This window comes from Drosophila mauritiana, chromosome 3L (genome assembly GCF_004382145.1).
Source record: "Drosophila mauritiana strain mau12 chromosome 3L, ASM438214v1, whole genome shotgun sequence".
NCBI lineage: Eukaryota > Metazoa > Arthropoda > Insecta > Diptera > Drosophilidae > Drosophila > Drosophila mauritiana.
The window spans coordinates 11,268,747-11,279,799 of NC_046669.1; the positions used below are offsets into that span (position 1 = coordinate 11,268,747).

At 41.0% G+C, this 11,053-nt stretch overlaps 4 protein-coding genes across 9 annotated transcripts; 2 read left to right on the plus strand and 2 right to left on the minus strand.

The window, feature by feature from the left end:
* Window positions 1–272: 272 nt before the first annotated feature.
* Window positions 273–4,188, minus strand: LOC117140727 (aldo-keto reductase family 1 member B1). Of its 4 annotated transcripts, XM_033303795.1 has the most exons (7): window positions 4,088–4,188; window positions 3,942–4,026; window positions 1,777–1,919; window positions 1,228–1,711; window positions 959–1,167; window positions 665–846; window positions 273–405 (listed from the first exon to the last, which is right to left on the minus strand). In XM_033303795.1, the coding sequence occupies exons 1-6, from the start codon at window positions 4,171–4,173 to the stop codon at window positions 801–803; spliced, it is 1,053 nt and encodes a 350-aa protein (XP_033159686.1). In that variant the 5' UTR covers window positions 4,174–4,188; the 3' UTR covers window positions 273–405; window positions 665–800. The 4 variants fall into 4 exon arrangements, with proteins under 4 accessions (XP_033159686.1, XP_033159687.1, XP_033159688.1 ...); XM_033303796.1 differs by lacking the exon at window positions 665–846; XM_033303797.1 differs by lacking the exons at window positions 3,942–4,026; window positions 4,088–4,188 and adding an exon at window positions 3,352–3,511.
* A 187-nt stretch (window positions 4,189–4,375) lies between these two features.
* Window positions 4,376–5,987, minus strand: LOC117140728 (1,5-anhydro-D-fructose reductase). Its single transcript, XM_033303799.1, has 4 exons — window positions 5,726–5,987; window positions 5,427–5,569; window positions 4,667–5,368; window positions 4,376–4,596 (listed from the first exon to the last, which is right to left on the minus strand). Exons 1-4 carry the CDS (start codon window positions 5,792–5,794, stop codon window positions 4,548–4,550), a joined length of 963 nt encoding a protein of 320 aa, XP_033159690.1. The 5' UTR covers window positions 5,795–5,987; the 3' UTR covers window positions 4,376–4,547.
* Window positions 5,988–6,348: 361 nt separating this feature from the next.
* Window positions 6,349–7,632, plus strand: LOC117140310 (PCI domain-containing protein 2 homolog). Its single transcript, XM_033303155.1, has one exon. It carries the CDS (start codon window positions 6,395–6,397, stop codon window positions 7,580–7,582), a length of 1,188 nt encoding a protein of 395 aa, XP_033159046.1. The 5' UTR covers window positions 6,349–6,394; the 3' UTR covers window positions 7,583–7,632.
* A 308-nt stretch (window positions 7,633–7,940) lies between these two features.
* On the plus strand, window positions 7,941–10,506 carry LOC117140311 (acyl-protein thioesterase 1). 3 transcript variants are annotated; one of them, XM_033303156.1, is made up of 6 exons: window positions 7,941–8,052; window positions 8,259–8,417; window positions 8,479–8,510; window positions 8,868–9,411; window positions 9,505–9,522; window positions 10,384–10,506. In XM_033303156.1, exons 2-6 carry the CDS (start codon window positions 8,370–8,372, stop codon window positions 10,438–10,440), a joined length of 699 nt encoding a protein of 232 aa, XP_033159047.1. In that variant the 5' UTR covers window positions 7,941–8,052; window positions 8,259–8,369; the 3' UTR covers window positions 10,441–10,506. The 3 variants fall into 3 exon arrangements, with proteins under 3 accessions (XP_033159047.1, XP_033159049.1, XP_033159048.1); XM_033303158.1 differs by lacking the exon at window positions 10,384–10,506 and adding an exon at window positions 10,146–10,377; XM_033303157.1 differs by lacking the exon at window positions 10,384–10,506 and having other exon boundaries at window positions 9,468–9,913.
* Window positions 10,507–11,053: the final 547 nt, after the last annotated feature.

Sequence of the window (11,053 nt, forward strand, 5' to 3'; positions counted from 1 at the left end):
AAACTAAGCAAATTGTATGAACTATACTATACGTCAAAGTAAATATCTTTTAAATACCTATTAAGAAACAACTGTGCAAAATATTTGTGCTCAGCTTGGCTTAAACACTTGTTAGATATTTTGACTTTACGTAAATCGTTCGCTCGTGGCAAATTTTTACGTCAGAGGTGCATTAACCGATTTTTTAACAATTCATTTAAAGCACACGAGAACCATTTATTTGGTCAGCCAGTTCTCCAAAAATTGAAACAATCAGGTAGGAGACGAGAAAGTTATTTGTATTTTTGTTTATTCGTACGATTAAAGATAAAATGATTATGCAACAAATTATAAATTTGAACCGAGCACTGTGTCGTTTTCTAGTATTCGTCCTTCTCGAAAGGGTGGTGCGGGTGACCGTATTGGCTGTAATTATTTAAAAACAAATTTGATTAGTATATGACTGTTAACTATAAACTATTTTTAAGCACAAGCTAAGGGAACAATTGGTTATCTATTGCAAACTACTACTGCCTAAGCGTATAAATTTGTTTAAATTATTAAAAGAAAGACATAAATATTGTTAGAGCACAAGCGGGGAGAGTAAAATAATAATAAAGCTAAATAAACCAAACTCAGTAAACACAAATATTAAAGAGAAACGAATATGCGCTTGAAAACATACGTTAAACTCATGTTTATGTTTATATAGACCAGTAAACTTTCTTGATCTTTTCTTCGTAAGCGTTTCCCCTTCCAATAGGTATAATTTTTCATTCATTCGAATTCTTCTTGCACTTCAGATATAAGTTTCTTAAGGCCTAATACTCGTCATGGAACGGATAGTACTTATGGGTACCAGCATCCCTAAATAAATACAAATAAATATGTGATTTTATCGAGTAAAATAACCGTAAGCCCACATGTCATTAATAATGTTAATAAATAAACATTACTTAAGGTGCTAGTAGAGACTTACTTGAGTAGGGGAACAAGGCGGCCGTTGCACTCGAAGCTTTCGATGATTTCGATTTCCTCAGGTGTCAGTTCGAAGTCAAAGACCTGGAAGTTGGACTCGATGCGGTCCTTGGTCACAGACTTGGGGATAACAATGTTGGCACGCTGAACCTGGTACCGAATAAGGATCTGTCCAGGGGTCTTCTTTTTCTTAGCGGCAATCTCCTTGATCTAAAAGTTTTAAAAATGCTTAAAGTTAAATTCAACATGTTGTTATAAAAGCAAACCAACCTTAGCCTCCTCTAGGATGACCGGATCACCAGCCTTGGCCCATGGGCGGTTGGGAGATCCCAAGGGGCTGTAGGCAGTGATTGTAATGTCCTTTGACTTGCAGAAGTCAATCAGCTTCTTCTGGGTCAGATATGGGTGGCACTCAATCTGGTTGGTTACTGGTGGAATAGTGGCCACCTCCAGCACGCGCTCGATCTGCCTTCTGTTGAAGTTGGAAACACCAATGGACTTGACCAGACCCTCTTGGACCAACTTCTCCATGGCCTTCCACGTGTCGACGTAATCAACCGGGGAGTACAGCGTCTTGCCATCCTTATCGGTGGGGAACAGATCGCAGCCCTCCTTGTAGCCCATAGGCCAGTGGATAAGATACAGATCGAGGTACTTCAGCTTCAGGGAGCTCAGAGTGTTCTCCAATGCCGACTTGACAAGATCCGGGCGATGGAAAGTATTCCACAGCTTGCTGGTGATGAACAGATCCTCACTGCAAAATTGTGAAATTCAGTACATGAGATTATCCCAACAACGTAGACCAAGTCTAGAACTTACCGCTTGACAACGCCCTCCTTGATCTTGGCCTCAACACCATCTCCGACCTCATCCTCGTTTTGGTATACATAGGCACAGTCAATGTGCCTGTATCCGGCATCAATGGCAACTTTGACAGCCTCGGTGACCTGACCCTTGGGGCTCTGCAAGCAAATTAGCAACATATGGTGTTAAAAAAAAGGCAGCAACTTGTTGGTAACATATAGATTAGGCCTATTCTAAGTAACATTTATCGCACAATTCTGTTATCACACGTTCTCTAATTGGCTTCCGCACTTTCAAGGGTTAATAAATTATTCGCTGGTAATTTTCGCAAGCAATGTTGTGTAAAGAAATGGAAAGAAGCATAGAATATTCGATGCTCTTAACGGAATTTCGCAATTCGTTATCGAGCAAAGTTTCAGTTATGAGGAGCGTGATTTGGAAATCTAAACTTTGAAGTCTCCCCTATCAGACACTTGACGTCACTTATCAGCCCCCTTAGTTCCCGCATCCAAAAAAAGTTTCTAATGAGATCATAAATAGGTCAGTCCATTTTAGTACATTCGAATTAAAAACGTGAATCTTATACTTTTAAAGGGGAACTTTTTGAAGTATACCCTTTAAATTGGTAATCGAATGCCACAGTTTTTAAAATTTGCTGATTTATGTTTCACAAAGAAGAAAGGTCAACGACTTTCATTAAGTTTTGACATAATAACTATACATTACGGCCACTAGACATTTGTAGTTTAATTTATGGGTTTGTCACCAAGCCTCTTCTATTTTTTAATCTACAAATAGTGCACGTTCACTAAATCAGATAAGGCGTTTTTAAAAATACCCTTATAATACCCTTGCTAATTAAACCCTCCTTATCAGCGTCTTTCCCATATTTATTTTTTTAAAAGCTTTTTCATCAACTTGTATTCTACTTGGACGCTCGTTTTCCGTTTTTGAGGGGCTTGTCTTTCACGATTGCTTACACCTTACTTTTGTAATACTTTAATATAAAAACTGGAACAATCTTGTCGGTTAATCTGCCACTCTAGATAAGAATATCAAATGCTGGTTATACATGTACCCACTATGTGCCCTAAATATATAAATGCTTGTGGAGTATATGTATTTGGAAATGATGTGGCACATATTGCGAAAAGTTTCCACTGCCCTAAGAAGGTAGAAAGGGTCACCTTGACGAAAGTTCATGGAGATCTTCAAATCGCAGATCTATTCACCATGGTGTGCAATAATTAACATGAAGGCAACAAAATATCGGTTATTTTTGTATTATAGCTGCCAGATTCGACGCCGCGCAGAAGATATATAGTATTACATGCATATGATGTATATATATACAGACTGACCGGCAAAATACAGCCGGCAAACTATCAGCAAAGCGACGCGTGTCCATTTTTTATCCCCCATGTGTGTATATTCGGGCATCAGTGCAAAACGAGCTGGGCAAAAAACGGGAAGTCGTGGGCAGCGGAAAACTACCCGATTGTGGGAAGCAGCACTCACAAACACAAATGCATTGATTTGCAAGTGGGGTATAATGTATAAAGTAGTGCAATCACTTGATATTCTACTTACGCCCCAGGTTCCCAGTCCAATGATTGGGACTTCCTTGCCGTTGTTGAATTTAACGTTCGGTACAGCCATTGCACTATATTTTCGCTTATAGTTTAAGGATATATATAGTTTAAATATTTATAATACAATTGGAAATCTTTACGATTGCCGCTACTGAACAAACTGAGCGATTCCACTCAGCTGTTAACCGCTTATATACGCACCGCGAAAGCTTGTTCGAAATTCTAAAAAGCTTTCGAGAACAGGGCTGCATAGTCGACACGCCGAACAGCTGAGCGATCGTCAGTTACGCTTAAATATTGAGTTCTCTTATACTCTCTATATAGCATAAAAGAAAATTGGTATTAAGCTTGAATCAATTAAAATAATTAATAATTTTTAATAAATGATACTAAGATGTTTCTGGCTAAATGTAAATGTAAATGTAAACTTAAATGTAATAATACTTTACATATGTTATGATCACTGTGAAATTGCAAAAGCTCTACAACCATTGACATATAGGCTCTTTATGATTGCTATGTAAAAAGGCGATTATTTATCAAAACTATAGCATAAATATGAAAAACAGACATTGATTTAATATTTACATTGAAAGTTCCGAGTCCAATTACTGGAATCTCATTTCCGTCCAAGCAAACCACTTTTGGAGCTCTAGCATACTCCTTCTGACACCTATTGGTAAAATTATTTTTTTAAATGCTTCGTTTGATTCGCATTTTTTCGAATATATTACCACATAAATCGCTCTGCTTTCCCATAATTCCTCAGCGTAATGCGAAAAACAGGCCTAAACAATTGAATTTTCATTAGAGTGTTCATCTTGCACGCCAGTAAATTTTAATTATTTGTATTGACTTCTTGACTGATGGAATGCAAGGACTACTTGGTTTTAGTATTAAAGCCTAAATGAAAAATAGCAAAATAAATGTGTATATAAAAATAAACAGCCACATTTTAAATACAGCTGAAAATGACAACCAATTCAAAAGCTACAATTCGATTATACACACAGCAAAACAGTTTAATTATATTATATTATTATATTGTATAACAATTATTAGTCTAGACTCCTCAGTACAAAGGAAGTACCTGTATATCATCAGTGTAACTCTGGAGATTACCGCATATAATCGTACTTATCACATTGAAGGCAATCAGTTTTATTAACTACTTGTACTTCTAATATTAATTATCTACTTTGCCTGTACGGGTTCAAAGGGATGATGAGGGTGTCCATAGGCCCTAGGAGAAAAATAGAAAGATTTGGGATATTAGAAGGAAATAAAAATAAACTTAAGTAAGCAACACCTACGCCTTCATGGTCATAAAACGCCCATTGCAGTCCAAATCGTTAATGGCCTGTATGTCATCGATGGCCAACTCAAAGTCCCAGATTCGCTTAAAGTTGTCCAACATGTGCTGTTTGCTTACAGATCTTGGGATGACGATTATACCCGATTGTGTCTGGTAGCGTAGGAGCACCTGTGCCGCAGTCCTTTCGTATTTCTCAGCTATAGCCAAGATGGTCGGGTGCTGGAGCAGTGGATAAGCGCCGGGCTTCTCGTAGGGCGTATGTCCCGATCCCAGGCAGCTGTAGGCGGTCACAGCAATGGCATTGTCATAGCACAGCGTAATCAATGGCTTCTGACTAAGGTACGGGTGGCATTCGATTTGAAGAACCACCGGTTTTAGCTTGGCCACACTCAGAAGTCTATTCATCTGCTGCTCATTGAAGTTAGACACCCCGATGGCCTGGACCAGCCCCTCGTCCACCAGATTCTCCATTGCACGCCACGTGTCCACATAGTCGATGTCCTCGAATGCGGCTTTATTGGTATCCGGACACGTGGGATACAGGTTTTCATTGCCCGACTTGTACGCCATGGGCCAGTGCATCAGGTAGAGGTTGAGGTAGTTGACTCCCAAGTTCCTTATGCTCGTCTCACATGCGGGGCGCACCAAATCCGGCTTGTGGTGTGTGTTCCACAGTTTGCTCGTGATGAAGAGTTCATCTCTGCAGTGCAATATATGGCATAGATAAGCGATTGATTAGGCCTAGAAGCACCACTTACCGTGTGACTACTCCCTCGTCCATTTTCTCCCGGAGGGCAGCTCCCACTTGCGCCTCATTGCCATAGATATGGGCGCAGTCAAAATGGCGATAGCCTATGTCAATGGCATCCTTTACTGCTTGGGTCACCACTTCCGGCGGGCTCTAAAATGGCGAATAAAACGTAAAAAGCTGAGGTGCAACAAAAGCTTTTGCTTGACCCCCAAGAGCTTTGACATTGACCGTGAAATATGCAGTGGAAATGCACATTTGAGCTGGCGATTATTTAATAACAATATATAAATGTGTAAAAGTACTTACCCGCCAAGTTCCGAGACCCAACATGGGCATATTTTTACCATTGCTCAAAAGAAAATTCGGTGTCGACATGATCGAATCCTTTTGCTCCTTGTGAAATATCTTGTTACACTGGCTTCGTTTTTGGAGAGCTTCAATTTGTAATTTACTAAGTGAACTATACTCAAAGGCCTATTAAACTGGCTACGAACAGCATGTCTTGTGACAGATGTGCAACTATATGTGCGAGAATTGTTTAAATTTAGAATCTTTTGGGCAAGCAAAAGACCTTCGCGGAATATAATCGATTCGCCGCAGAGGGAAATTTTAAAATTTAAAACAAGAAACCGTTTTTCTGCATTCAAAGGCCTATTTTATAAACCGAATATAAACAACATGTATTGAATGATATTGAAACCATAAAGGCCTTGTTGAAAACGATGCGATTTTTAAATAATAAAATATACATATACAAAAATCACAAATGGTGTAACAGTTACGCTCTCTGTTACACATACATTTTTTTTAATAAAATAAAATAAAATGTAAATAAAACTTTTGAAAAATACTCTTTACATTATCGCGTTATAAAAAAAACTATCGATAGAAGTTTCCGATGAAAACATGGCATTCGCAGATAGTGCCTGACCTACCTACCATCTCTAATTTTGCCGCCTGCGAAAAACACAAACAATGTTCGGCACCGTAAATAACTATTTATCCAGCGTTTTGCACGCCGCACAGGATTTAGATGGCGAGTCCTTGGGCACGTATCTCTCCTTACGAGACGTGCACGTGCAGAACCACAACCTGTACATTGCCCAGCCGGAAAAGTTGGTAGATCGATTCCTGAAACCGCCACTGGACGAAGTTGTGTCTGCCCACCTGAAGGTGCTGTATCACCTGGCACAGGAGCCTCCTGGTTACATGGAGGCCTACACCCAACAGGCGGCAGCCTGCGGAGCCGTGGTGAGGCTTTTGCAGCAGCTGAAGGATGAGAATTGGTGCCTGCCACTAATGTACCGCGTGTGCCTGGATCTGAGGTACTTGGCGCAGGCCTGCGAGAAGCATTGTCAAGGATTCACACCTGGCCACGTGCTGGAGAAGGCCGCCGACTGCATAATGGCCTGTTTCCGCGTTTGTGCCGCCGATGGACGAGCTTCCGAGGAGGATACCAAGCGTTTGGGCATGATGAATCTCGTAAACCAGCTATTCAAGATCTACTTTCGCATCAACAAGTTGCATCTGTGCAAGCCCCTTATCCGTGCCATCGATAATTGCGTCTTCAAGGATTCTTTTCCGCTGCCGGAGCAAATTACCTACAAATATTTTGTGGGTAGGCGGGCCATGTTCGACTCCAACTACCAGGCAGCCGTACAGTATCTGTCGTATGCCTTCAGCAACTGCCCGGATCGGTTTGCCAGTAACAAGAGGCTCATCCTCATCTATTTGGTGCCAGTGAAGATGCTCCTGGGATATCTGCCCAGCAAATCCCTGTTGCAACGCTACGATCTCCTGCTATTTCTCGATCTGGCTATGGCCATGAAGGTTGGTAATGTGAAACGCTTCGATGAGATTGTTAGGGACCAGGAGCTGGTGCTGATCAGGAGTGGTATCTATCTGCTGGTGGAGAAGCTCAAGTTCCTCGTGTATCGCAACCTGTTCAAGAAGGTGTTCGTCATCCGGAAATCGCATCAGTTGGACTTGGGCGACTTCCTCTCCGCCTTGCATTTCGTTGGCTTAAACGATGTTTCTCTGGACGAGACGCACTGCATCGTGGCCAATCTCATTTTCGATGGAAAGATTAAGGGCTACATCTCGCATGCTCACAACAAACTGGTTGTGTCGAAGCAAAATCCATTTCCCTCAGTATCCCTTTAGTGCATTTTGTAATTATTGTGAATTTTTAAGAGTAAAAGACTCCAATTTAATCAGTGTATTAGTTTACTAGATGGGGCTTGTGAATGGAGGGAACCAACGATGAGAAAAAGAACTGAAAACTTTAATTTTAATTTAAAGAACCTTCAACTCTGTTTGGTTATAATTTTATTAGGATTTTCGAAATCTATATGTATCAAAACAACTTATGAACTAATAACATTTTTTGTCATAAATGTTTATTTTTTGACGGTTTTAAAATAAATACCACTTTTTAAACTTAGTCGAACTTTGGAATTGATATATATCGATTTTTGTGCTCGAACCGATGTATCGACAGCGGAATCGGTTTCATTCGCATCTCTAGGTCCACCGACTATCACTCATCTCTGAACTTTTTGGAACGCAGCTGCAAGAATTGTCGTAGTTGAGCGAATTTAAACAAATTAACACAATACTTTTGGCATTACCTGGTAAATGATTAGAGACTCATTCGCGCAAAGTGTACAATAGACAAGTGGCGAAGATTAGATCTAGTTAGACAGTAGCCCTCTTTCAGCCGGCGACGTGTTGTCATTTTCGCAATCGTAAAATCAATATTACTAATTTTGCTTTGCGTTTACAACGTGACATAACTAAAACGCAAACTACAGAGTGTTTCTTTTCCACTGCATTGCAGAAATCCGCTGACACCGAAAAAAGCGACGAAAGCAGCGCCAAGTCGCCGAATCGCAGAGTACCTGGAATAGGAATAGTGCGTCCCCAGTAGAGGCTAAACTAAACAGCAGACATGGCTGCGCCGGTCATTGTCGAGGCCACGGTCAAGCAAACCGCCACGGTGAGTAGTCCGCGGTAGTCCAAATTCCGGAAGCCCTCGACTAATCACTTGTGTATTGCAGCTGATCTTCATGCACGGCCTGGGTGATACGGGGTAAGTGGGGTCATCCTCATTCAAAATAATGCTCCCAACGACTTTATTCACGAAATATTAAAGTATACGAAACTCTATAGAGTTCTACAGAAATATTATTTGTTCATATCAAAAAGTTCTTTAATGTTCTAATTCTCATGGGAAATAAAACAATTTATAAGTTTTTCTAGATTCAAATAACTGATTAGAAGCCTTCAGAGTATTCCCCAGTTAGTCGTTCCAGTTCTCCCTTTAAAAATGATTAGAAAAGTGCAAACAAAACTTACCCAAGTAAATTGAAGTTTTCAAGTAACTTTTTTGAGGGAAAGAGTTATGTAAAATACTTATTATCACATTAATGAATGCCTTTTTCAACAGTCATGGCTGGAGCAGTGCCCTAGCCGCCATCCGCCCACCTTTCATGAAAGTCATCTGCCCCACGGCGCCCACACAGCCCGTTTCGCTGAACGCCGGCTTCCGGATGCCGTCATGGTTCGACCTGAAGACCCTGGACATCGGTGGACCTGAGGACGAGCCGGGCATCCAGTCGGCGCGCGATAGTGTGCACGGTATGATCCAGAAGGAGATTAGCGCTGGGATTCCGGCCAATCGCATTGTCCTGGGCGGATTCTCGCAGGGCGGAGCCTTGGCACTGTACTCGGCACTCACGTACGATCAGCCGCTGGCCGGCGTGGTGGCCCTTTCCTGCTGGCTGCCGCTGCACAAGCAGTTCCCAGGCGCCAAGGTGAACAGCGATGATGTGCCGATTTTCCAAGCGCATGGCGACTACGATCCCGTGGTGCCGTACAAGTTCGGCCAGCTGAGCGCCAGCCTGCTCAAGTCGTTCATGAAGAATGTGACGTTCAAGACGTACAATGGACTATCGCACTCGTCGTCCGACGACGAAATGGATGACGTCAAGGTGAGTGAGGCACACGGAGCGCCATTTGGAATTCCCCTGGCTGAGAAAACGCTAAGAACTTCATTACGCTCACTCTGTTCTTCTCGATTACAGGACATCATCAGTAAATGGGTAAACTAACTTCCACTGAACCTTAGCACTCTTAGAACGTACGAAAGCCCCCGACCCAGCCCGTTGCATTCCAACTATTCACGCAATATGGAGCGCAGTAAGAGAGTCACACTGAGAGTTATACGAGTAGGCTCTCTCGTAGCCCAATTATGGAAATTATCACTGAAAATCAATTCGAAAAGCAATCAATTATTATACACACACGGTAGCTATACCTAATTAAATGCCAAAATACAAGCAATTTGCGAGGGAAATTCTCCAGCGCGAGACGTTTCAGAGTATAGAAGCAACTTACTTTGATATTTGTTCGCTGCTAATTATTTCGGTTTACTTATTTGGGACTTGTTCGTATTTAAATTGAAATTAATAAAGTTATATAATCGAAGAAAAACCACGAAACCTATAGCCGCAATCTGAATTGGATCACAACTGTTTCACCCAAAACCCGATTGCCAGAGGTTTTCAGCTGGCAAACGGGCGGCATTTCAGATAAAAATAAAATAAAAAAAAATAAATCGCACTTAACATTTGTTTGTTCGTTGTAGCTAACATTAAACCCGCCAATTCTCTCGATTCAATTTTGATTTGATTTCTCGTTTCTTATTTCATTTTATTTCGCACAGCAACAGGCAAACAATCATCTGTAGAGCCGCGACCCCACTGGCTATCAATTGAAATTCGCATTCTTCACTTGTTAAACCCAATGGCAATATACGAACCGGTTGTTCAGATTAAACGACTCCCTCGGGCCCTCAAATGCACACCCTCTCAGATTCTTTATAAACACACATATTCCACCTGCTAATCCTGTAGTCCTGCCGCACCACTCACCATCTCTCATCTCGATCTATATATTTGCAGACACAGTGGGATAGCCAGAACATGGCTAGAAAGGCGCAATGCTGCCAGTTATCGTAGTAGCATCCAGTGCTAGTTGTAGTGAAGGTTCCTTCCTCAAATCAAAGCTCCTCAGCCTAGTCAGGACGTCTCGGGCCGCACGAGAATTGTATTTTAGTAATTATTTTGTACATACACACGATGAAGTTGGTTAAGATGATGTTGGCTGTCCCATCACCTGGTGAAGTGACAGGCAATCCATTCGCCGCAGCGAATGGCCAATAAAGTTATTTGAAGCTCTCAACTGCAATCGGAACTTAATCCAGAAAAGGGGTATTTGTATCTGTTTTTTCAAGTTCTACTTTGAAATTTGCTAACGTAACTGATTTTTCAAATTTTGATGGTAGTGTTGCATAACGTTGTTAAATGTTCTTTTTTTGTAAGCCTTGGTATTATTTATTCCATCTAACTTTTATATCGATAACTTTGGCGCGCTGTTGTGTTCCATTTAAATTTGTTATGGTTGTGATATGTTTGTAAAAACCCTAAATTACGTTATTCAAGAATTGAATGTGCTGTTATTGGTTGCCCTTCTATAGTTTTGGATAAAACTATGCTAAGTATTTATTGAAAACTTGTTCATAAACGTTTTACAAAATTGTATTTCGTTTGAAAAACTTATTCGTTTATTGTT

Excerpts from the sequence above, each read along its gene's own strand:
- LOC117140727 (XM_033303796.1), bottom strand. The coding sequence starts at position 4,173 with ATGAACACTCTAATGAAAATTCAATTGTTTAGGCCTGTTTTTCGCATT. Across the intron at positions 1,920-3,941 it reads TTGGACTCGGAACTTTCAAT|AGCCCCAAGGGTCAGGTCAC; the intron begins GTAAATATTAAA and ends ATTTGCTTGCAG. Across the intron at positions 1,168-1,227 it reads TCATCCTAGAGGAGGCTAAG|ATCAAGGAGATTGCCGCTAA; the intron begins GTTGGTTTGCTT and ends TAAAACTTTTAG.
- LOC117140728 (XM_033303799.1), bottom strand. The coding sequence starts at position 5,794 with ATGTCGACACCGAATTTTCTTTTGAGCAATGGTAAAAATATGCCCATG. Across the intron at positions 5,570-5,725 it reads TGGGTCTCGGAACTTGGCGG|AGCCCGCCGGAAGTGGTGAC; the intron begins GTAAGTACTTTT and ends TCGCCATTTTAG. Across the intron at positions 4,597-4,666 it reads CGTTTTATGACCATGAAGGC|GGCCTATGGACACCCTCATC; the intron begins GTAGGTGTTGCT and ends TTTTTCTCCTAG.
- LOC117140310 (XM_033303155.1), top strand. The coding sequence starts at position 6,395 with ATGTTCGGCACCGTAAATAACTATTTATCCAGCGTTTTGCACGCCGCA.
- LOC117140311 (XM_033303156.1), top strand. The coding sequence starts at position 8,370 with ATGGCTGCGCCGGTCATTGTCGAGGCCACGGTCAAGCAAACCGCCACG. Across the intron at positions 8,418-8,478 it reads CGGTCAAGCAAACCGCCACG|CTGATCTTCATGCACGGCCT; the intron begins GTGAGTAGTCCG and ends TGTGTATTGCAG. Across the intron at positions 8,511-8,867 it reads CACGGCCTGGGTGATACGGG|TCATGGCTGGAGCAGTGCCC; the intron begins GTAAGTGGGGTC and ends CTTTTTCAACAG.